General features: G+C 42.9%; 1 protein-coding gene across 7 annotated transcripts in view; it reads right to left on the bottom strand.

Moving 5' to 3' along the window:
- Nucleotides 1–3,062: 3,062 nt before the first annotated feature.
- The window catches only part of DLGAP5 (DLG associated protein 5), a 42,640-nt gene continuing 19,797 nt past the window's right edge, over nucleotides 3,063–25,905 (bottom strand). For 6 of the 7 annotated variants that reach the window (XM_051822889.2, XM_051822890.2, XM_051822891.2 and 3 more), the window contains 9 exons: nucleotides 23,833–23,918; nucleotides 22,932–23,092; nucleotides 20,579–20,674; nucleotides 15,556–15,775; nucleotides 12,869–13,061; nucleotides 10,175–10,235; nucleotides 9,441–9,678; nucleotides 6,376–6,425; nucleotides 3,063–3,447 (listed from right to left, as the gene is read on the bottom strand). In XM_051822889.2, coding sequence (XP_051678849.1) covers nucleotides 3,307–3,447; nucleotides 6,376–6,425; nucleotides 9,441–9,678; nucleotides 10,175–10,235; nucleotides 12,869–13,061; nucleotides 15,556–15,775; nucleotides 20,579–20,674; nucleotides 22,932–23,092; nucleotides 23,833–23,918 — 1,246 coding nt within the window. In that variant the 3' untranslated portion in view covers nucleotides 3,063–3,306. The remainder of the gene's footprint in view (nucleotides 3,448–6,375; nucleotides 6,426–9,440; nucleotides 9,679–10,174; nucleotides 10,236–12,868; nucleotides 13,062–15,555; nucleotides 15,776–20,578; nucleotides 20,675–22,931; nucleotides 23,093–23,832; nucleotides 23,919–25,905) is intronic. The other variant, XM_051822897.2, reaches the window with a different exon arrangement.

Below are 25,905 nucleotides of genomic sequence, written 5' to 3'. Positions count from 1 at the left end.
TCTGGAAGGGACAGACTTCCTAAAAAAGTAAAATTGAATCTAAACCTTTTGCATTTAAAAGCTTTATGTTCACTACGAGTGAAAAAATTTACTTTTATTCATCATTATCCTTCTTATAAGTCATCCTTTTAATAAATATTCTTATGCTGAGTTACCTGTCTTCATGTCATTTTATTGAACAGTCTGTTCTAGGTAATACAAAATGCAAACATATCTAGGGATATTAAAACTGCTATAGGGGGCCAGCACCGTGGCGCACTTGGTTAATCCTATGCCTGCGGTGCCGGCATCCCATGTGGGTGCTGGTTCTGGTCCCGGCTGCTCCTCTTCCAGTCCAGCTCTCTGCTGTGGCCCAGGAAGGCAGTGGAGGATGGTCTAGATGTTTGGGCCCCTGAACCCGCATGGGAGACTGGGAGGAAGCACCTGGCTCCTGGCTCCAGATCAGCGTGGCTCCCGCCATTGCAGCCACTTGGGTAGAGAGCCAATGGAGGGAGGACCTTTCTCTCTCTCTCTAACTCTGCCTTTCAAATAAATAAAATCTAAAAACAAACAAAACTGCTATAGGGTCTCCCAAGATTTTTCCATACTTGCTTTTTTTTTTTGAAGAAAGGAGAACTTAAACTACCCTAAAATGTCCTTTCTCTTTCAGAATGACATAAAAATCAGCAAATGCTACAAGGAAATCATTCTTACCAAAATACAGTTGGGAAAGCAAGGTGTTTGAGAGGGAGTGGGTTTGTGAACACCACCTGTAGCCTGAGAAAGCACATGCGTGGGCACAAAGTGGTGACCCGCAACAGCTGGGCCTGCTCTAGGGGGAGTTCTGAGTTTGGAGGACCCTTCAGAGTGGAGGGGGCTGGGCCTTCACATGCCCAAGTGGCTCAATCACTGAACACAGGACACCTGGGAAACAGGGAAACTCTTCAGCTGTGGCAGCACTTGTAGGCAAGGAGAGCTAAGGGCTGCCTGCCACCGTTTCCAGCGGCAGAAGAAATAAGTCCCCTCCCCCTCCCTTCTCCCACTGGCTTGATTCTGCAGACCAGGCCCAAAGGAAGGACATGGCTCTGACTATCGCTGGCAGCCATCTCATGACTCCATAAGACCCAGCCTTAGAGGAGAAACACCTCTGACAGAATGGGGACACAAGCTAAGCCTTGATGTCATCACTTAGTTGTTGACTGCAAAGTGCCTGGACCACTCTGATACCTTGTGAGGTAACAAATCTCCTTACCATTAAGCCAGTTGGAGTACACTACTTGTTTGAATATTCAAGTAAGCCATGCAGAAACACACAAAAGAGTTTTCTAAGGGTTCAGTGGCATGAATATCTGAACAACCAAGAACTTCCTACACAATTCAATACAAAACATCCTACCAAGCATTGCTGTTACTGACACCGTATTCTTTTTATCTGCCTTATCTCGAGAACAAACAGTATCTGTCATGGTGTATATTGCTTTATACACATTGCAACTTTCAAAGTGTTCATAGCCATGGGCCCTTGGAAAACCCCAACTTTTACATGTATTTCATTTTTCTGCAAGACCTATTTGAATGATCATTAATGGAAGCCACTTTCAAGTGTTCTGAGGACACTTCTAAAGCAGCACCTCACAACAGCTCACTCTTTCTTAAAAAAAAAAAAAAAAAAAAAAAAAATTTGAGATGCAGAGAGAGTGAGTCAGTCAGTCTTCCATCCACTGGTTCATTCCCCAGATGGCCTCAATGGCAGAGCTGCGCCAGCCCGAAGCCAGGAGCTTCTTCCGGGTCTCCCATGGAGGCACAGGAGCCCGAGGACTTGGGCCATCTTCCACTGCTTTCCCAGGCCACAGCAGAGAGCATGATCGGAAATGGAGCAGCCCATATGGGATGCGGGCACCGCAGGGGTGGCTTTACCTGCTCTGCCACAGCGCCGGTCCCCAGCTCACTCTCTCAATACCATCCTCTTGCATGCCTAATGCATTTCCATCTGGCAACAGAAGTAGAGGTGTGCTTTCTGTTGTGCTTTGAAAATCCTCAGAGCTTCTGCTTCTTGGGTGAATGACTCTGATCCTCAACTCACTCGAGCTCTGCTGGGTCTGTTACTCTAGTGGCTGTCTTTTACAATCCTACTGTAAGAGTTTGCGGCGGGCATTTTGCAGAGCAGTTAGGATGCTGCTGGGGAGGCCTGTCTCATGTCAAATGCCTGCCTGAGCCGGTGCCGCGGCTCACTAGGCTAATCCTCCGCCTGTGGCGCCGGCACACCGGGTTCTAGTCCTGGTTGGGGCGCCGGATTCTGTCCCGGTTGCCCCTCTTCCAGGCCAGCTCTCTGCTGTGGCTAGGGAGTGCAGTGGAGGATGGCCCAGGTGCTTGGGCCCTGCACCCCATGGGAGACCAGGAAAAGCACCTGGCTCCTGGCTCCTGCCATCGGATCAGCGCGGTGCGCCGGCCATTGGAGGGTGAACTAACGGCAAAAGGAAGACCTTTCTCTCTCTCTCTGTCCACTCTGCCTGTCAAAAAAAAAAAAAAAAAAAAAAAAAAGCCTGCCTGAGTTCCTGCCCCACTCCTGACTCCAGCTTTTGCTGATGTGCACCCTAGCAGGCCGCAGGTGGTCGCTCAGGTGGTTTGGTCCTTAGCACCCATGCGGGAGACCCAGATTTAGTTCCCGGCTCTTGGACATATGGGGAGTGAATGAGCACATGGCAGTATGTCTCTGTTTCTACATCTCAAGTAAAATTATTAAAATATATGTATATTCAAACATATATGATTCTCTTTGAGAAAAGAGCATTTTCCTTCAATGGTTATTGGCCAAGTCAAGGAGAAAATGAAAAGATTAATGGGTACCTCTAAAAATTTAAAACTGAAATTATAGCCTAACTTCACAACCCAGAAAACTCACCTAAGGAAACTAAGTATGCCCTAGAAAATGTAATACTCAAAGCTGTTTACTGCCAATAAATTTAGAAATTCAAACTAAAGTATTAACAAATACAAATATTTCTGTCAAAATTTAATAGTGTATTTCAGTTGAACTAAGGAATGTTTATAGGCTCTCAGTAAGTACACTTTACTTTAAGCTATACGTTTTGAACAAGAGGCAATGCACAACACTTTATTCTGCATGGTTAATGTACAAAATATCCCATGCCCCTTAAATAACATATCTAAAACACACTGAGGAACACAGAATACTAACCCATTGTATGATACTATAAGTGAATCAAATAGTACTGAACACAAATACATGTTCTCCAAAGTTCCAATGTCTAAGAATATATCACAGCACTGATAGCATGAAGGAAAATGTTTAGATTTACTTTAAATTCAAAATTCTTCTGGTTGTTCTGCACTGAGGGGCCTCAGCGGTGAAAAGGTAATCAGGTTACCACCAAAGGAAACGTGTCTGCCATGGTCTAGAGGTCTCCTCTCCACCCGAGTGGATGGATTATCGCAGTCCAGGCCTGGCTAGAGAACAAATTCAGAGATGTCACTTAAGTAATCGGTAAGAATTTAACCAATTAAAGTTCACAGTGCTATCAATTAACAACGAATGTCATCTCCTCTACATAACAAAATTACTGGTAATAATGATGCTATTTTTCAGCAGACATACTTCTAAAGTTTTTTTTTAAACTCTTAACAATGGTGGTTTTTTTTATTTTTATTTATTTATTTATTTATTTATTTTTATTTTTGACAGGCAGAGTGGACAGTGAGAGAGAGAGAGAGACAGAGAGAAAGGTCTTCCATTGCCGTTGGTTCACCCTCCAATGGCCGCCGCGGCCGGCACACCGCGCTGATCCGATGGCAGGAGCCAGGAGCCAGGTGCTTTTCCTGGTCTCCCATGGGGTGCAGGGCCCAAGCACCTGGGCCATCCTCCACTGCACTCCCTGGCCACAGCAGAGGGCTGGCCTGGAAGAGGGGCAACTGGGACAGAATCCGGCGCCCCGACCGGGACTAGAACCCGGTGTGCTGGCGCTGCAAGGCGGAGGATTAGCCTAGTGAGCCACGGCGCCGGCCTGGTTTTTTTTATTTTTAAGAGATTTTATTTATTCATTTTTTAAGAGGTAGAGTTATACAGAGAGAGAGAGAGACAGAGAGAGACAGAGAAAGATCTTCCATCCACTGATTCACGCCCCAGATGGCTGCCAACAGCTAGAGCTGGATTGATCTGAAGCCAGGAGCTTTTCCAGGTCTCCCACTTGGGTGCAGGGGCCAAACCACTTGGGCCATCTTCTGATGCTTTCCTAGGCCTCAGCACAGAGTTGACTGGAAGAGAAGCAGCTGGGACTCAAACCGGTGCCCAAATGGGTTGGTGCCCAAATGGGTTGCTGGTGCTGCAAGCAGAGGCTTAGCCCACTACACCACAGCGCCGGCCCCTCCAAATATTTTTTTAATTGAAAAGATGTATTGGGAATACATGCCTAAAAAGGTGAATGTCAATGGACTTAAGCAGCAAATGGAATGAACACTACTGAGACCAGATCTTCAGACATATATGCAGAGTTCACAAATCCTGTATCACCTAATAGCACAAGCAGGCCTTTTACTAAAAATTCTGCTGGGATCCTTTTCTTTCTCTCAAGCACTACTTCATGTTCAAATGCTGATACTGGGCAAGTAATGATCTGGACTTACAGGAGGCTGGTGGACTTATTAAAAAAAGCTATCAAAAATATCTAAATTCTATGGTTTATGGAACTGGGAGACAGGGAAGCTAAATTACAAGGTAATAAAATTTATTTATGAGATAATGTATACCCACATTACTGATACCAAAAGTAGAATATGATTAATTTTCATATTTACTTATATCACACAAGATCAGAATAATCAACCATCCACAGTTCAGACCTGGAAACTGGATTCAATCTTGGTTACAAAAGTTGGCCTGGTGCTGAAGTCCCTGATCAACCAGGTCTCAATTTATGATTAAGGAAAGTTAAGACCACAAAAGTAACACATTTCATTCTGCTTCCAACAGAGTGCAACCCAGAGCCTTGCCACATAGAAGGCAACTTGGAAAAATAATGCAAGTTAAGATATACCAGCCCAAGGTCCTGAGAATTAGTAGCTTAAGGAACCCACATATTTTCCAGGCTTTACAGGTTAACAAACTTGTTGATGTTTATATACTTGCTTTAATGAATTTCTTATATTCTGAGATCAAAGATTAACAAACAAGAGCTGGCAGTGTGGAGAAGGTTAAGCAGCCGCCTGCAACACCTGGCATCCCACATGAGTGCTGCTGGCTCCCCACTTCCAATCCAGCTTCTTCTAATGCACCAGGGAAAGCAGCAGAAGATGGCCCGAGTACTTGGGTCCCTGCCACCCATCTGAGAGACCTGGATGGAGTTCCTGGTTCTGGCTTAGGCCTGGGCTAGCTCTGGCTACTGCGGCTATTTGAGGAGTGAAACCAGCAGATGGAAAATCTTTTTCTGTCTCCTTCTCTCTGACATTCTGCCTCTCAAAAAAGAAAAAAAAAGAGAAAGTTTTAAATCCTGATAATTTCCTGACCACTTCTGGTGGCTGGTCCTGGAAATTTTCAAGATAAGGCAATAAAGCTCTCTACATATCAGACTCGCTAGATGAAGTGACAAGGTCTACTCTAGGTCACTGAAATAACTGAAGTGTCTGGGAGTAGACTGAAGCCAAAGGTACTCTGAGAAGGAGAAGGAGAGCAATGTATTACTCATGCCATGCTGAATGTACATAAGACAACTATACCTAGTGAGGGATTTACCATGAATAAGAACTAGATCCAGAAATTGTATTTTAGGACTGTCACACACTCATATTATGCTCTTAATAAGAGATTAAAGGTATATATTGTGAGCCTATATGCACTGATACTGCTATGTAAATTAACATGGGAGTGATGAAAGCCTAGACAGAGGGCTAAATTTTGAATGTACTTAGAGGTAAGAAGTCACCAAACGTAAAGACTGGGAGCTTCCAAATAAAATATCAGCATCTGAACATAGCAACCTTAAAGAATTAGAATGCAAATAACCAATGATGTCAGAAGGTGGGACAGAAACCATGTATGTCAGAAGGGCAGTAAGCTTGCCTTAAATTTTTCTTGCATCACTCAGAAATACCTAACCTAAACCACATATTAGACTTTCAAGTGTTCAACCGATCTATCATAACAAATTTGATACACAAATCATACTGGGAAGCAAATCTTCAGGGTTTAACACATATTATCTCTAAAAAAAGGTCATAGAAAGCCTTTCTCCATACTTAGAAAAATGGATAAGGGATTCCCGAGTAAACAAAAAGATGACAAGACAAAAATTCAATTTGTACACAAACTGAAAAATTAGTATTCATTTTATAAAACAAAGTTAGAATATAAAAGAAATTATAAAATGAAGTTGGAAAACTTACTGAATCAAGAAGGTAGCATTCAGTAGTTAGACTTTTATTATCATATAGTACTGAAAAACAAGGAAAAGAATTAATTTTTAACTTTAAAAATATTCCCAGTCAAGTGTTAGACATGAACCATGCCTTCAAAGGTCTGAAAAGTTCCTCATAGCAAATGCCAAGACAAAAATATCAACCATTATATGTTATAATTTTTTTCATGAAAGATTTATCTATTTGAATGTCAGAGTTAGAGAAAAGGAGAGACACAGAAACAGAAAAAGAGATCTTCCATCCATTGGTGCACTCCCCAGATAGCCACAACGGCTAGGCCAGGCTGAAGCCAGGAGCCTGGTACTCCATCCCTGTCTCCTACATGAGTAGTAAGAGCCCAAGTACTTGGGCCATCTTCTGCTGCTTTCCCAGGTAGCTAGATTGAAAGTGGATACAAGTGTTGCAGGAAACTTAACCTGTTGCAGATAACACCAGCCACCACCACTGTTTTTTTTTTTTTTTTTTTAAAGATTATTAATTAATTAATTAGGAAGTCAGCTGGGACTCAAAGGGGTGCCCATATGGGATGCCAGCACTGCAGGCAGCGGCCTTACCTGCTATGCCACAGCACCGGCCCAATCATTGTTTTTAATGCAAATAAATTTCTTGGTATAAATGATAATTCCCTTTATTTTGTTTTAAAGATTTATTTATTTGCAAGTCAGAGTTACATAGAGAGAGGAGAGGCAGAGAGAGAGAGAGAGAGAGAAAGACGTCTTCCATCCGATGGTTCACTCCCCAAATGGCCACAATGGCTGGAGCTGCACCGATCCGAAGCCAGCTTCTTCCGGGTCTCCCACCTGGGTGCAGGGGCCCAAGGACTTGGGCCAAATTCTACTGCTTTCCCGGGCCATAGCAGAGAGCTGGACAGGAAGTGGAGCAGCCGGGTCTCGAACTGGCGCCCATATGGGATGCTGGCACTTTAGGCCAGGGCATTAACCCACTGAGCCACAGCGCCGGCCCCTATAATTCCCTTTAAAACTATTTTTTTATTTAATCTATTTGAAAGGCAGAGAGAGACAGACACAGAGAAATCTACCAACTGATTCACTCTCCAAATGCCCCTGCAGCTGGGCCAGACTTAAAGCCAGAGGCCATGTACTCCTTCTGGGTCTCTCACAGGTGTGGCAGTGACCCAAGCAGCTGAGCCATCACCTGCTACCTCCCTAGGTATGCAATAGCAAGAAGCTGGAATTGGAAGTAGAACCAAGACTAGAACCCAGGAACACTGACATGCAATGTAGTTGTCCCAAATGGCATCTTAACTGCCACGTGAATGCCTATTCTTCTTGGTAAAGCTCTTTTTTTAAAATATATTTATTGAGGCCAGCACTGTGGCATCACGGGTAACGCTGCTGCCTGTGGTGCCAGCATCCCATATGGGCACCAGTTTGAATCCCAGCTGCTCCACTTCCCATCCAGCTCTCTGCTAATGGCCTGGGAAAGCAGTAGAAGATGGCCCAGGTCCTTGGGCCCCTGCACCCACGTGGGAGACCCAGAAGAAGCTCCTGGCTCTTGGTCAGCACAGCTCCGACCATTGCAGCCAATTGGGGAGTGAACCAGCAGACAGAAGACCTTTCTCTCTCTCTGCCTCTGCATCAAATAAATCAATCTTAAAAAAATTTTTGAAAGGGAGGGGGGGGAGGGGGAGAGAGAGAGAGAGAGAGAGAGGGAGGGAGGGAGGGAGGGAGGGAGGGGGAGGGAGGGAGGGAGGGAGGGAGGGAGGGAGGGGGGGGGGGAGGGAGGGAGGGAGGGAGGGAGGGGGGGAGGGAGGGAGGGAGGGAGGGAGGCGCAGAGAGACAGATATCTTTCATCCGTTGGTTCACTTCCCAAATGGCCACAGTAGTCAGGGCTGGGCCAGGCCAAAGCCATTTGCCAGTAACTCCATTCAGGTCTCCCATGTAGGTGGCAGGGGTCCAAGCATTTGGGGGATCCTCTGCTGCTTCCCCAGGAACATTAGCAGGGAGCTGGATCAGAAGCGGAGTAGCCAGGACTCAGACTGGTGCTTATATGGGATGCCAGCATTGCAGGCAGCAACTTAACCCATTGTGGCACATGCCAGTGCCCCTCTTGGTAAAGTTCTGATTCTTGATTTCAGCATAAAAAGTTTCCTGTAAATAGATTTCATGCATATAATATTTTTTTCCTAAAGATTTATTTATTTATTTGAAAGTCAGAGTTACACAGAGAAGGAGAGGCAGAGAGAAAGAGAGAGGTCTTCCAATGCTGGTTCACTCCCAAATTGCCGCAACGGACAGAGCTGTGCCGATCTGAAGCCAGGAACCAGGAGCTTCTTCTGGGTCTCCCATGCGGGTGCAGGGTCCCAAGGACTTGGGCCATCTTTTACTGGTTTCCCAGGCCATAGCAGAGCGCTGGATTGGGAGTGCATTAGCCAGGACTTGAAGGCACTGCAGGGAGCAGCTTTACCTGCTACGCCGCAGCTCTGGCCCCTCATGCGTATAACATTAAAGGTACCCAAAGGAGGCTGAGGAACAACAGCTGGACAACCGGCCACACATGTTTAATATTGCATTCTACGTTGGGCCTCAGCTGGACCAGCACCAGAGAGCAGCAGATGAAAACAACAGGTGAATCTGGCGTACATTATATGTAACAAAAATATAAACTGTTTCCTACTGCAGAACAATCCCAACAAAGCAGGTAAAAAGAAGGTTTGAGGAGGAAAAATACGATATTCTGAAGAAGATTTGGAGATATCTGTTGAAAATTTTAAAACTTGAGGGATTTTTTTTTTCTGAGTTTTCACTTGAAGTCCTAAATAGTTAGGTCCAATGTACAAAGCTCCTTATATCCAAATTGGATTAGTATTTGTTATTGACTTGTATTAGTCTCCTGAATTTAGGATTTGGGTGAAGAGTGGGAAACTACAATTTAAACTAATTTTAGAAGACATCTACAATGAATGTCCAATTTTACAACCTTTATCTTTAGACACTGACATTCATTTATGATACTCTAATACCTTAATCATTTCCTTGACAAAGGCTCATTTAAATACATTTAGATCTTACCCGAGTGAGAAACTTTAGTTTCTTCTTCTTGTGAAACGTTATTTACTGATGGCATATTTTTTTCAGGGCTAGTCATCAAAATGTCCTGTGATATAATTGAAGAATTTAGTTCCATTCTTTCCACATCTGAAATTTCTTCTTTGTTCTTAGTATTAATATCATCTGCTCTTTCACCAACATGAAGAGACAAACTTATTCTGGACAAACAATCCATCTCAAAATTTATCTTGTTTACATCCTGAAAATGAAAATGCCATATTTAATTATTGAAAACTGAGAACAAACAAAAAAGGTCTTGTTAATAAGTTAGAAAAACCAGAAGCATGATGTTGTAAACACAGGCTAAAGAACATTGTGTATTCCATTGTCCTGTTTCTTGAACAATTAGTTTAGATACTATCATAGAAATAGTATGTGTGGAGGTAAGTTTCTCAGCAAGCTTTATACTGCTGTTCAGTAACTGACATTTTCTATGAAGCACCAGATAGTATGTTGGGCCATGTGAGCCACTGGGTCTCTGTTCAACTTTATCATTGTAATGCAAAAGCAGCCAGAATAAAACATGATATTCAAAGGCTGTGGTTTCAAACAATCCAAAGACCATTACAACAAGAACCATCATTCTGTATGACTGGTTTAGATTTCCAATGGAAATCCTAGGAGCTGTTTATTAAGTTAGTCTATTTAATTATGTAAGCAGATGACACAGAACACTGCTTTTGGATAGGACTTACATGGTTTACTTCAATTAAATCTTGTAATCCAGGACACTGAGAATTTTCTACTATTTTGTTTCTGGAAAAAAAAAAAGAAAATCCAACATGATACTCAGATAATTAAACATATCATTATCTTTTGATTTTTGTTTTGAGTTTATCCTTTATGGAGGAAATTAGGTTAGGGAATCAGCCAAAAATGAAGCCTGGCTAAGTCCAGCCTGATCCAGACAGAATGGCTTTGGACTCTAGCTACTGCAAGACAGCTCTACAAGCAATGCATTCTTCCCTAGAAAGCTCACAAGCCTGCTTCCATTGCTGCTCAGTAAAACTAATGTTGCAATAGCTTGATTTTTTTTTTTAAAGATTTATTTATTTTGGCCGGCGCCATGGCTTACTAGGCTAATCCTCCGCCTTGCGGCGCCGGCACACTGGGTTCTAGTCCCGGTCGGGGCGCTGGATTCTGTCCCAGTTGCCCCTCTTCCAGGCCAGCTCTCTGCCATGGCCCGGGAGTGCAGTGGAGGATGGCCCAAGTCCTTGGGCCCTGCACCCACATGGGAGACCAGGAAAAGCACCTGGCTCCTGCCTTCGGATCAGCATGGTGCGCTGCCTGCAGCGCGCTGGCCGCGGCGGCCATTGGAGGGTAAACCAACAGCAAAAAGATTTATTTATTTGAAAGTCAGTTACAAAGAGAGAGGAGAGGTAGGTAGAAAGAGAGAGCGAGAGAGAGCTCTCTTTCATCCAATGGTTCACCCCCCAATTGGCTGCAACAGCTGGAGCTGTGCCAACCTGAAGCCAGGAGCCAGGAGCTTCTTCAGGGTCTCCCACGTGGGTGCAGGAGCCCAAGGACTTGGGCCATCTTCTACTGCTATCCCATGCCATAGCAGAGAGCTGGATAGGGAGTAGAGCAGCTGGGACTTGAACCAGTGCCCATATGAGATGCCAGCACTGCAGGCGGCAGCTTAACCCACTATGCCATAGCAACGGCCCCGCAATAGTTTGAATTTTAAGGTCAAGAGGAAGCTGACTTCTCGAGGTAGAAGCACATCTTTTTCTTATCAAGTTTACTGTATATTTATGTTCCATGAATAAGAACTGTTCAGATAATTTTGATGCATTTGTGTAAAGGAACCACGGTGTAAAAGAATGAAGACAGCACCCATCTTCACTGATTATAACCTGAATATGTCTAAGTTATGAACTTTAAGTTTCTCACTTAAAAAACGGGGATTTTGTACCTATTATGGTTGTATTACATTAGATGGCACTATTAAGACCCAGAACTATGTCTAGCCCCTAACAGCTGTTCCATATGCATCAGCTCCCCTTTCTCTATGCTCAATGTATATATATATATATATTTTTTTTTGACAGGCAGAGTGGACAGCGAGAGAGAGACAGAGAGAAAGGTCTTCCTTTGCCGTTGGTTCACCCTCCAATGGCCGCCGCGGCCGGCGCGCTGCGGCCGGCGCACCGCGCTGATCCGATGGCAGGAGCCAGGAGCCAGGTGCTTTTCCTGGTCTCCCATGGGGTGCAGGGCCCAAGCACCTGGGCCATCCTCCACTGCACTCCCTGGCCACAGCAGAGGGCTGGCTTGGAAGAGGGACAACCGGGACAGAATCCGGCGCCCTGACTGGGACTAGAACCCGGTGTGCCGGCGCCGCTAGGCGGAGGATTAGCCTAGTGAGCCGCGGCGCCGGCCCAATGTATATATTTTTAAAAGACTTATCTTATTTGAAAGGCAGAGTTACAGAGAGAGAGGGAGAGGCAGCGAGATCTTCCATCCACTGGTCCATTCCCCAAATGTTTTCAATGGCCAGGAGCCAGGAGTTTCTTCCAGGTCTCCCATGAGGGTGTATGGACCCAAGCACTTGGGCCGCCGTCTGCTGCCTTCCCAGGCCATTAGCAGGGAGCTAGATCATAAGAGGAGCAGCCAGGAATCAAACTGGCACCCATATGGGATGGCAGTGTTGCAGTCAGTGACTTAACCCACTACAGCACAGCACTGGCCCCTCAAGGTAATTTCTGATAGTACTTTCAAGTAATTTCAATAGTGCCAAAGCATCTATTTCTCAAGGACCCTGGAGGAACCATCAGAACTGCTGTCTCTTTTATTTTCTTAATGTGAGAGGCAAAGAGACATACAGAAAGAGCTCCTATCTGCTGGTTCACTCCCTAGGTGCCCACAATAGCCAGGGAACCAATGTCAACCATGTCTCCCATGTGAATGGCAGGAACCCAATCACTTGAGCCATCACTACTACCTTAGCAGGAAGCTGGAATCAGGAGCCAGAGCCAGGAATCAACTCCAGGTACTCAGATGGAAGACAGAGGTGGCCTAAGCAGCATCTGAACTGCTAGGTCAAATGCCTGCCCCAGCAATGCTGTTGTGTAGAAGAACTTGCCCCAGCGTTTCATGGTCATACGTTATGGAGCCGATTTTGAGCTCAGACCTGTTGAGCACCAAAGGATACCATATTGTATCCTCTCTCAGTGCTGCAAAACCTACTAAACCCATCCACACCTGACTATTTACCAACAAGAAACCCTAAGCCTCGGTTTACCTATTTATAGAAAGGAAGAAACACCTGTATGCTACAGGGTCGTTGTGAACTTTAATTGAAAATATCTGGCACATTTTACTAACTTAACAATCTGAAATGGTATGTGATATCAGTATGTTAAGCTTTTAATAACATGTTAAAGAAATACCTGCTTTCAGGAATATTTGAACATACAGTCTTCTCATCAGTATGCTCTCTGCTGGCATCCTGAGGATCTGTGTTCTCCGGTGACGCAGCTTGTGGCAGAAGGCCCATCGCAGCCCTGCTCTGAGACCCAGCTTTGCAGACAGACTTAGGTGTTCTCAGACTTTGAGAAAGACGTTCTGAAGAGGCAGAAAGTCCTAGAAGATGAGAGAAATCACCAATCCCAAAGAGGATTTAATTTGCTTTTGTTATAACCAGGAATATAGTATAAATCCTAGAATTAGCCTGTTTCTCCTGTCAAATAGTGTCTACTAAAGTCAAATGCTGGGGACTGGGGTTGGCTTTGTCAACAACCTTACCCCCTGCAACGCCAACATCCCATATGGTGTTTGTGTCTTGGCTGCTACACTTTTTTTTTTTTTTTAAAGATTTATTCATTTTTATTTAAAAGGCAGAGTTACAGAGAGGCAGAGGCAGAGAGAGAGGCCTTCCATCCACTGGTTCACTCCCCAAATGGCTGCAATGGCCAGAACTGGGCCAGGCCAAAGCTGGGGGCCAGGAGCTTCTTCTGAATCTGCTATACGGATGCAAGGGCCCAAGGACTTGGGCCATCTTCCACTGCTTTTCCAGGCCATAGCAATGAGCTGGATAGGAATTGGTGCAGCCAGGACTCCATCAGGTGCCCATATGGGATGCTGGTACTGCAGGCTTAAGCTTTACCCACTATGCCACAGTGCCGGCCCTGGTTGCTCCAATTCTGATCCAGCTCCCTGCTAATGGCTTGGGAAAGCAGAAGAAATTGGCCCAACTCCTTGGGTCCCTGCACTCATGTAGGAGACTGGGATGAAGCTTATGGCTCCTGGCTTCTGCCAGGTCTAGTCCTGACTATTGCAGCCATTTGGGGGGCGAACCAGTGGATGGAAGCTCTTTTTCTCTCTACTCCTCTTCTCTGTGTAATTCTGCCTTTCAAATAAATAAACTTTTTTTTTTTTTTAATTCTGGGAACTTTTTAGAAAATTAATTTATTTGAAAGGCAGAGTTACAGAGACAGAGGGAGAGTCAGAGTGAGATCTTCCATCCAACTTGTTCACTCCCCAAATGGCTGCAATGACTGGAGTTGGGCTAGTCTGAATCTAGGAACCAGGAGCTTCTTCTGGGCCTCCCATTTGGGTGCAAGGGTTCAAGTATTTGGGCCATCTTTTGCTGCTCGCCCAGGCACATGATCATGGAGCTGGATCAGAAGTGGAACAGCTGGGACTGGAACTGGCACCCATATGGGATGAAGTTGCAGGTTGCAGCTTTACCTGCTATGCCACAGCAATGGCTCCACGGGGACTTACAGTGAAAGAGAATACTGGGGGCTGGCACCCGCGTGGGAGACCTGGAAGAAGCTCTTAGCTCCTGGCTTCAGATTGGCCTGGCTTCAGATTGGCCCAGCTCCAGCAGTTGCAGCCATTTGGGGAGTGAGCCAGTGGATGGAAGATCTCTGTCTCTCTGTTTCTGTCTACAATTCTGCCTCTCAAATAAATACATAAATCTTAAAAAAAAAAAAAAAAAAAAAAAAAAAAAAAAAAAAAAAAAAAAAGAGAAAGAGAGAGAGGGGATATTGAACTCACACACCAGACTGCTTCCTTTTGACATCCAATACTGTAACATCAGCAGATGGTCACAATAGTCATGTCTGGATGGATCAGGTTAAAACTGGGAGCCTGGAATTCCACTGGGATTTCCCACATGGGTGGCAGGGACCCAAGTACTTGAAACATCTTCCACTGCCTCCCCAAGTGCATCAGCAGGAAGCTGGATTCTAAGTAGAGTACTGTGGCCACAAACCAGCACTCTGATACAGGATGCCAGTGTGTCAAGCATGGCTTAAACCCACTGTGCCACAATGCCAGCCACTGGACAAAAGTTTTAGTACAAACTAAAATAAAATCTAACCCCCTCCCATAAGCCTTTGTTTTAAAGCATAGCTAGAGAAATGTGGTGGGGTTTGATGCTTGTTTCCTTTATATCTTAAATTTGAACCAAACTTCTAAATGACTTGAAGAAAATCAACTTCACTTCTCATGCTTCTTTCATTTCCCTTACCTCTTGGGAACCTATGACTTACCTCACATATTGTGGGGTTACAAAGTAATAAGAGATGCAAAATTACATAGAAGAGGGCCAGTGTTTAGGCTAGCAGCTGAAATATCCACATCCCGTATTAAGATGTCTGGGTTCAGGCCCGGCTCCTGCTCCAGACTCCAGCTTCCTAGTAATGCAGACCCTGGGAGGCAGTAGTGATGTCTCAAGAGGTTGGGTTCCTGGTTCTTGCCTTTAGCTCAGCCCAGTTTCAGCCATTATAGGCATGTGGTGAGTAAACCAGCAGATAAAAACTCTCTAAAAGTCTCTCTCTGCCTCTCATAACTAACTACATAGATAAATAAATACAGTAATTTAAAAATCACTTAGAAAATACAAAAGCCACCTTAGAAAACACATCACACTTAAAACTAATCTGATCGTATCCATCAAAATGTGATTTACTTGTGTTTGTGAGAGAGCACATAGTCTATTTTTCTAGAAATCACAAATCTTTTATCTCTTCATATGAAAAAACTATGTTGCACAACTTACACAAGCCCTATTGATTCCAAATCTCTAGAGCAGTCTCAGAAACAAACAAAACAACAACAAAAAACTAACCTGAGAATGATTTAACAGGGCTCTCAATTCTGAAAAATCCAGCATCAAACACAATTGTATCAACTTTCTTTGGTATTCCTGAAGCTGCTGCCTCACCAAGTTCTTCTTGTTTAAGTCGCTCTCTCATTGCATTTTTTATGGCAGCTAGGCGATTCCTGGCTGCAATTTTTCCACTATCATCCTGTTTTGGTTTAGTAGTTAGTCTTGAGACAGTTTTTTTCTGCAACAGAAATTATACTTATTAAAGATGTTCATTATGATCTTCTAAGAAAAATATACATATAATCTTTGATCATCAACTTGAGATTTTAATTAAGAAAAAAATAGAGTGCATGAAACATTTCATAAATTCATCATTTACTCATAAATTCCTAGTATGTGCTAAAAATTACTAAGGCAAAAAAGTAAATGACAAAGTCTCTACTATGGCAGAGGCCTTTGTCTTTTAATTAAACTTGTTTCTAACATGATTAAAGTTGCAGTAGAAGCCTTCCCAAGGTTAGAAAAGAAAAAGGGAAGAACCTGTCCTGGGAATGAAATATAGTTATATGCTTGCCTGTGAAGTTACTATCTGCTTGTGTTCCTGTTTGTTAGCACCAAGGTATAGTGTTAACCCTTGCTAGACAGTGTACGGTAAAAAGAATTCAGTAACTATGTATACATGCCTAGTATTATATCTTTTTTTTTTTTTTTTTTTTTTTTGACATGCAGAGTGGACAGTGAGAGAAAGACAGAGAGAAAGGTCTTCCTTTTGCCATTGCTTCACCCTCCAATGGCCGCCACGGCCGGCGCGCTGTGGCCGGCGCATGGCGCTGATCCGATGGCAGGAGCCAGGTACTTATCCTGGTCTCCCATGGGGTACAGGGCCCAAGCACTTGGGCCATCCTCCACTGCACTCCCTGGCCACAGCAGAGAGCTGGCCTGGAAGAGGGGCAACTGGGACAGAATCCGGCGCCCTGACCGGGACTAGAACCCGGTGTGCCGGCACCGCAAAGCGGAGGATTAGCCTAGTGAGCCGCGGCGCTGGCTTGCCTAGTTATATATCAATTCCTGTGGATGCCATATAACATTAGACTATCCATGCAATCAAATGTATGCATTTAAGCCACATAAGGGAGGAAAAGAAGCTAAAACCATATATAAAGAAATAACCTTCTTTGTTCCAGACTCAAGCTGTTGGATAAAAAATTCCACCTGGGCCTTATGCCCAGATTACTTCATGTTAAAAGGTCTTTGTGTCTTGTTTCTGTACAGGAATCCTGCTATATACACACTCAGAGTTGACCTAATGGTGGAAGACAGATGTCACATCAGTCAGAAGTTCACAGGGCTGTAGATTTTAAGGACACCTTAACCAATCTTCAGACACACCAAGAAAGGCTTACGGGAAAGGCTATGCTAAAATCACAGTGGGGCAGGCTAAAAATTGGAGTGAAGAAGGGGTTACACGGTCAATAAATGTTTGCAAAGCCAGAAATGAAAGAAAGCATGGAGGAGTTGCCAAGAGATAAGCAACAATTAGACTCTAAAACCTTTTCCATGTAATTCTCTTAAGAAGCTACATTTATACAGAAGACAAAGGAAAATGGAGTTATTGGTGATTTTTAAGCAAGCAACTAATATCAAATTTATGTCTTAACTCTGGCTACAGCTTAGGGAACAGATTCAAGAGACATTTAAGAGGAAGAACGAAAGGGACTTACTGACCCACTGGATATGTATGGGGTGCAGACAGTGAAACACAGAGAGAAAAGGAACAAAGGAGGTACATTTCTACCTGGACATTTGAAGGGATGATAACACCTATCTTTTGAGGTAGAGAAACATGGGTATGTATAGACACAGTTTTAGTTTTGGATATACTGATTTCTTTTTTTTTTTAAGGATTTATTTATTTATTTGAAGGCAGAGTTACAGAGAGGCAGAGGCAGAGAGAGAAAGAGAAATCTTCCATCCACTGGTTCACTTCCCAGTTGGCTGCAATCACTGGAGTTGCGCCAATCCAAAGCCAGGAGCCAGGAGCTTCTTCTGGGTCTCCCATGCAGGTGCAGGGGCCCAAGGATTTGGGCCATCTTCTACTGCTTTCCCAGGCCATAGCAGAGAACTAGATCAGAAGTGGAACAGCCAGGACTTGAACTAGCACCCATGTGGGATGTTGACACTGCAGGTGACGGCTTTACCCACTAGGCCACAGAGCTAGCCCCAAGGATATACTGATTTCTAAGGTATTAAGTCATGGTACTGTAATTCAATCCATGGGGAACTGATTAAAAGAACCTCCACAAAAAACAAAATCCATATGTTCAAGTCCTTTATGTAAAGTGGTATAGTATTTGCATATAACTTGTAAATATCTTCCCATATACTTTAAATCATCTCCAGTTTATAACATCTAACTAATATAAATAGTGGTTATCCTGCAGTGTTTAGGGAATAACAAGAAAAACAGTTCAGATAATCAAAAAATGTATTATAAATCCACAGTTGGTTGTATCTGTGGAATGTGGAACCCAAGGTGTGGAGGCTGACTGTATATAGAATCAGAGCTGAGCATTCAAATGTGCTCTGAGACCAGATTTGAGAATCTTCATAGAATGGGTAGCACTGTATAGGAAGAATGTAGATGGAAAATAAGAGATCTGAAGCAGGAATTTTAAATAGTGAAAGCATTTAAGGGAGAAATGGAAATTTTGCAAACATGACTGAAGAATGCAGCAAGGCAGGGGGCAAATTAGCAGAATGTAATTTCAAGAAAGGGAGGAGACCATATTTAGTAGTGTAAAAGGGCTCTATTTCATAACTAAGTATGTAATGCCTTTAGCATTTTTAAAATACATTAATAGCCTTCAAACTGAATCATGTGAGTTGCAGAGATAAATGACAACTAAATTTGTAAAGATAAGGGTAAAGACAGCGTTTTCAGGACACCTGTCTGAGATTGGGAAGAAAGATGGAAATAGAGGGGTACAAATAATCAGATGTGAACCCCACAGATTAGCTGGTTTGTTTAAATGTAAGCAAAGGTAACAGATTTAAAGCTGTTGAAAACTCAATAGAAAAGAGAGGAGAGGAGACTGATGGAATGAGTTTATTAAGTGGGAGTAGGAGGAAATGTTATCAAAGTATAGGTTTTAAAATATTAGCTTCATTTCTCCAATAATCTTAAGTGGTCTCGAAAAGAAAGTAGAGAGAGACACCTGGTGACAACAGACAGAATTACAAGTCTCTCATATGACATGGCCATTATCTGCATCACAGATACTAATTTTTCCAGGCCTAAGTACTCACTGAGAAACACCCACAGTGGTATCCTTCATTGTTTAGATTTGAAATTCATTTCAATCAATTTAGTCACTGTCCTCAGGATCTTTGTCATGAGAATTTATTTTATAATAAGGTTCTTTCAATACTTTTAACACCTTGAATTTCTAATATAGGATTCAAAGCAGTATTTATTTGAATTATATAGTGTAATAAAGTATTAATCCAGACAATTTTGAGTTTATAACCACAGGTGTTTCACTAGAATCGCAAAGAAAACTGACAATGCTAAAATTGAGGAGTGCCTACCTGAATAAAAACTTTGAATCAAATATTACTAGAAATAATAAAAATGGAATCTATCAGGGCTGGTGTTGTGGCATAGCAGTTAAAGCCACCACCTGTAATGCTAACATCCCATATGGGCTCCGGTTCAAGACTCGGCTGCTCCACTCCTAATTCAGCTCCCTGATAATGGCCTGGAAAACAGCAGAAGATGCCCCAAATACTTGGGCGTCTGCACCCATATCGGAGACCTGGATGAAGCTCTGGGCTCCTGGCTTTGGCATGGCTCAGCTCTGGCTGATGCAGCCATTTGGAAGTGAACTAGCAGATGGAAGATCTGTCTCTTCCTCTCCCTGTGTAACTCTGACTTTCAAATAAATAAATCTTTTAAAAAATAGATCAGGTTAATAAAGCAGATAACATAAGGATAAGTATTAGAGAATTTTACAAGATAAAACACAGGAATGACAGATGCTCTAAAGAAATACTGTTCTTTTCTATTTAAACAATCTTTCATGGGACTGGCATTGTGGCATAGTGACTAAAGCCGCTTCTGCAACATGGACATCCCATTTGACGCTGCTTCAAGTCCCGGCTGCTCTGTTTCCCATACAGCTCTCTGATAGTGCAACCGGGAAAGCAGCAGAGGACAGCCCAAGTCCTTGGGCCCTTGCACCCATGTGGGATACCCAAAGGAAGCTCCTGGCTCCTGGCTTTGGCCTGGCCCAGCCTCAGCCATTGTGGCCATTTGGAGAGTGAACCAGCAGATGGAAGACCTCGGTTTCTGTCTCTCCCCCCACCTCTCTCTGTAATTCTGCCTTTCAAATAAATAAAATAAATCTTTAAGAAAATATTTCATTCTAAAATATACTGCTCAAAAAAAATCACATAAATCAGTTCAGGGGTGGGGGAAAGGAGTATAGGCCTAGTAGTTAACAATACGGATTCTAGGGTGAGAAAGCCTGGCCCTGAAACCTAGCTCCACCTTAGACAAATAATCTTGCTAAGCCTCCAATTCCTCAACCATATAATAAAGATAATAGCATACACCTCATTGCATTGTTATAAGGATTAAATAAATTAACACATGCAAAGTATTTGGAGTAATATTTGGTACATACAAAGTATTATATAAATTATATACTACTGTAATTACTGTAACATTTTTAAGTACTACAGATGAACAAAGAAAACTAACATGTACCCACTCTGGCAGCTAAGAGTCTGTCAGGCACCATCTAGGTTCTCCAATTCAATCATAACCCCCTTCCTCTTGCCCACAATAACCATCCCTGAACTGTGTTGATCACTGCCTTGCTCTTTCTTCAAAGACAATCAGCTCACTGTCAATAATACATGAAACTTAGATTGTTAAATAAGAAATCTGAAGCTGAATGTTTTTAAAACTTAAAAACAAAATTAAATTACAATAGAAGAGTTTATATTAGAAACTTGGGTACAAAGCCTACAAACTTACCCGAGAGACATTTTTGCTGGCATTACTGTTAGTGTTTTGCCACCCAGATTCTTCAAGTTTGGTCAGATTATTGAATTTTTGGTTTACATCTTCTATCTGTTAATAAAACACAAGTTTACCAGATTAATGCTAACCATATTAAAGTTATAAACAAATGAATTGAAGCTTCAATTGAGAATGGTGACTGGCAACTGGTGAGCTATTGAAATTATACTGAATCATTTAGTGTTCAAATAATCTTTTTTTTTTTTTTTTTTTTTGACAGGCAGAGTGGACAGTGAGAAAAGTCCCCCCAATGGCCACTGTGGCCGGCGCGCTGCAGCCGGTGTACCGCACTGATCTGAAGCCAGGAGCCAGGTGCTTCTCTGGTCTCCCATGCGGGTGCAGGGCCCAAGGACTTAGGCCATCCTCCACTGCACTCCCGGGCCACAGCAGAGAGCTGCACTGGAAGAGGAGCAACCAGGACAGAACCGGCGCCCCAACCAGGACTAGAACCCGGTGTGCCGGTGCCGCAGGCGGAGGACTAGCCCATTGAGCTGGGGCGCCGGCCCAAAGAAAGAATCTTAATGGTAAAATTATTGTTATTTTGGGTCTTAGAAACCTCCGAAGTCTACTTAAAGCAGGGGAGAGGAATGTCGAAATATTTGGTCTGGCCTTGCCAAGGCAGCTGCAGGCAGGACTCGAAATTCATTAAGTCTATGTAGCAATCTAATTTTAAGTTGTTAATTTTGTATGGTCCACGAATGATGTTATAAATATCCAATGGCGCTTGGCAGAAAAAAGGCTCCTGACCCCTGAAAAGATATCACATATAATAACTCTACTGAATTATTTTTGGTCACTAAAATGGTAAGAAAGATATCCTAAATGTTTTTGTTCCTTAAATTACAAAATATGAATACAATCTGTTTTTTCTTCCTTTTTTTTCCTAACAGTTATTCATCACTTCTGGTGCTGAGGACATCTTGGCTGCTTCCAAGTTTGGGCAATTAGGAGTAAAGTTGCTATAAAAACATCCATGTGCAGATTTTTGTATGGACATAAGTTTTCAACTCATTTGGGTAAATGCCAAGCATCACAATTGCTGGATCATATGGTAAGAACATGTTTAATTTTGCAAGAAACTGCCAACTCTCTTCCAAAGCAAATGTACCATTTTGCATTTTCACCAACAATGAATGAATTCTTACTACCCCACAATGAATTCCTCACCAGCATGTGGTGCTGTCAGTGTGCTAGCTTCGTGTGCTTGCTGCACTGTGGTTAATTTAGCCGCCGCCTCTTTCACTCACTGTCAGCCCCATCCCCTCCAGAACCCCTTCTGGGACTGGATCCCATATACCTCACTTTTTCTTGGTTTATGTCCTTATTTTTGTAAATTATATTCTCAGTTACCTGAGAAAGCGTACATGGGAGTAGATAAAATTTGAGAACTTGTATGTCTGAAAAATGCCTTTCTACCTCATACCTGATTGGTTTCGTATAGAACTCTAGGATGCAGAGTAATTTTTTGAGTATTTTCAGCATATTGTTCTCTCAGCTTTCAAAATTATTGTTGTGAAATCCAAGGCTACTCTGATTCTCAATTCTCTGGATGAAAGTTGTTTTCACTTTGCAAACTTACAGATTCCTCTCTGCATCCCTAGAGCTATACAATTATATTTATGTATTTACTTACTTTTTTCTAAAGATTTATTTATTTATTTGAAAGGCAGAGTTACAGAGAGGCAGAGACAGAGAGGGAAGTCTTCCCTCTGCACTGGCCCAGAAAGCTCCTGGCTTCAGATCAGCTCAGCTCTAGGCATTGAGGTCACTTGGGAAGTCAATCAACAGAATGGAAGACCTCTCTCTGGCTCTACCTCTCTCTGTAATTTTTTCAAATCAATTAAAAAAAAAAGTGCTTTCTAATATCTCATTTAATATTACAGGTATCGAAGCAACCACAGTCTCATTTTACAAGTTACTCTATTAAAAAGAAATTTTTTTTTTTTTTTTAACAGGCAGAGTGGACAGTGAGAGAGACAGATAGAGAGAAAAGTCTTCCTTTGCCGTTGGTTCACCCTCCAATGGCCGCCGTACCACGCTGATCTGAAGGCAGGAGCCAGGTGCTTCTCCTGGTCTCCCATGGGGTGCAGGGCCCAAGCACCTGGGCCATCCTCCACTGCACTCCCTGGCCACAGCAGAGAGCTGGCCTGGAAGAGGGTCAACCGGGACAGAATCCGGCGCCCTGACCGGGACTAGAACCCGGTGTGCCGGCGCCGCTAGGTGGAGGATTAGCCTAGTGAGCCGCGGCGCCGGCCTCTATTAAAAAGAAATTTTAAAGTTAATATATTCAAAGCACTCGACCACATACCTGAAAACTAACCATATCCCAAAATCCATCCAAATCTGTGCAGGTTGTCTCCTTTTCACCTTGTTTAAATTCACAATCATTTACCAATCCTTCAAACTGTTTGAACCTTTCCTTCATAAGGAGTCTTGTTTGACCAACTGCTGTGCGAATAAGATCTTTAGCTAAAGGAAAAAGTAGGATTTTTAAAATTAAAAGACAAAACAGGTCTTTTACTGCAAGCCAATGAACTGGTAAACATTTTACCACAAATATCCTAGGGTTTATAGAATCAAATTCTTAACCTGAAGCAAAACAAAAAATATCTCCCATAAAACAGCTTGCTTCAATTTCTAAAAAAATTAGTATTTTTTATCAACTGCTAAAAAATTAGTAATCTTCCCTCACAGATACATTACAATATCATCAACAGCATTCTACTCATATTTTGTAATCATTCAATCTCAACTCATTGTAATGTAAATACCTAAGATCTTCCCACTGACAGCAAGCACACAAATGATTTTTTTCTAGACAGCTTTCCCCGAAGTAAGATTATGGAAATCTTTTCCACCTCAGTTTAGGCAAATTTTATTCAGAATATGTTTTTATACAATTAAATAATGAGATACTGACATCACTCATAATGTCATAACAACAAAAAATCAAATTAATAAAATACAGACAGGTCTAACTCAAAGGAATGACAGTCAATATTCTAGTTTCTTGTGTATGTTAGGTCACATGGTATTTTAGCACACAGATGTTAGGGAATATTTGTTGAGATATGAAAAATTCTTGCCATTTTGAATAATAATGAATCTATTAACCAGACAGTATTTTTTGTTTCAGATGAACAAAATCATATTAAAAGCAACAATGCTAACAAATTAAAAAAAAAACACACACACAAATATTTCCTCACCATCTTCTGGAATTTCCAATTCAAGCTTTCTGTCCCACTCAAGGCAGTGTGATGTTAATCTCTCAGTTTCTGATTGGAGTACATTTCTAAAATTATGACACATGTTAGTTAGACAAGTGTTTCTCACTCTAGTTTCTAATTCTTGTATGACAGTTGACATATAATATTAAGAAAGTTTTAGTAGATACAGAATTTTCTATAATTGATAATTATTTTATATTCCGTGATATATTAAAATCCACAAATACAGGGGCCTGCACTGTGGCACAGCGGGCAAAGCTGCTGCCCACAGCACCAGCATGCCATGTGGGCACCAGTTTCAGACCCAGCTGTTTCATTTCCAATCTAGCTCCTTGCTAGCATGCCTGGGAAAGCAAAAGAAGATGGCTCAAATACTTGGGCCCCTGTTCCCAACTGGGAAGCCAGGAAGAAGCTCCTGGCTTCTGGCTTCCATCTGGCCCAGCCCTGGCTGTTGCAGCCATTCAGGGAGTAAAGCAGCAGATGAAAGATTTCCCTGTGTCTCTTCTCTCTCTGTAACCCTGCCTTTCAAAAACAAAAACAAAAACAAAAACAAAAAAACAAAAAACAAAAACAAAACAAAAAAAACTCCACAAATCAAGTTAATACTCTATGTATGTATAACCCTTAGGTAGGTAGATCACTACAAGAACCCACTTTTCAATCTAACATTTCTAGTATGTTCTGTTCTCATTTTTCAGAAGCTTACCAGATTATCTGTTATTGTCCATGGAACTAAGGTCAACCAAAGTGCCAAGAATAAACTGAAGGTAGAAACTCTACGCCTAGGATTACAGTGATAGGGCCTTATAGATTCTACTTATTTGTCTAAAATCAGTGGTTCTCATCTGTGGTCAATTTTGATCCAGAGAGGATATTTGATGATATCTAGAAACTTATTTTTTTTAACTTAATGATTTTGGTTCTTTCTTTTAAGATTTATTTTATTTATTTGAAAGGCAGTGGGGTGGCGGGGGAGATAGAGGTGAAATCTTCCAACTACTGTTTCACTTACCAAGTGGCCACAATGGCAGAGGCTGGGTCAGGTGGAAGCCAGGAGCCTGGAACTCCTTCTGGGTCTCCCACATGGGTGGCAGGGGCCCAGGTACTTGCAGGCACATTAGTAAGGCCCTGGATCAGAACCAGCACATCCAGGACTCGAACTCAGCCATATGGGATGCCCGCATTACAGGTGGCAGCTTAACCCACTATGCCACAGTGCTGGCCTAGAGCCTTTTTTGATTATCATAACCAGAATGTTAATGGCCAAGCATGTTATAAAATATCCTACAAAGAACAAGATGAATCCCCACAACAAGAAATGTATAATCTAAAACATCGAAAGTAGCAAGCTTGAAAAATCAAGGCCTAAAGAAAGTTTATTCTGGGGCCAGTGCTGTGGTGTAGAAGGTTAAGCTTCTGCTGGCAGTGCTGGCATCCCATATGGGTGCCAGTTCAAGTCCTGGCTACTCCACTTCTGATCCAGCTCCCTGCTAATGCTTGTAGGAAAGCAGCAGAAGGCTCAAGTACCTAGGCCCCTGCCACCTATGTGGGAGACCCAGATGAATCTCCCAGTTCCTAGCTTTGGACTAGCCCAGCTCTGGTCATTGAGGCCATTCGGAGATTGAACCAGTGGATGGAAGATCTCTCTCTCTGTCTCTCTCTCTCCTTTTTTTTTTTTTTTTTTTTTTTTGACAGGCAGAGTGGACAGTGAGAGAGAGAGACAGAGACAGAGAGAAAGGTCTTCCTTTGCCACTGGTTCACCCTCCAATGGCCGCCGCAGCCGGTGCACCACGCTGATCCGATGGCAGGAGCCAGGTGCTTCTCCTGGTCTCCCATGGGGTGCAGGGCCCAAGGACTTGGGTCATCCTCCACTGCCCTCCCGGGCCACAGCAGAGAGCTGGCCTGGAAGAGGGGCAACCAGGACAGAATCCGGCGCCCCAACCGGGACTAGAACCCGGTGTGCCAACGCCGCAAGGCGGAGGATTAGCCTAGTTAGCTGCAGCGCCCGCCTGTCTCTCCCTCTCTAATTCTTCCTTTCAAATAGATAAATAA

This window comes from Oryctolagus cuniculus, chromosome 12 (assembly GCF_964237555.1).
Source record: "Oryctolagus cuniculus chromosome 12, mOryCun1.1, whole genome shotgun sequence".
In the NCBI taxonomy this organism is placed as follows: domain Eukaryota; kingdom Metazoa; phylum Chordata; class Mammalia; order Lagomorpha; family Leporidae; genus Oryctolagus; species Oryctolagus cuniculus.
This window is presented reverse-complemented; position numbering and strand designations above follow the sequence as displayed.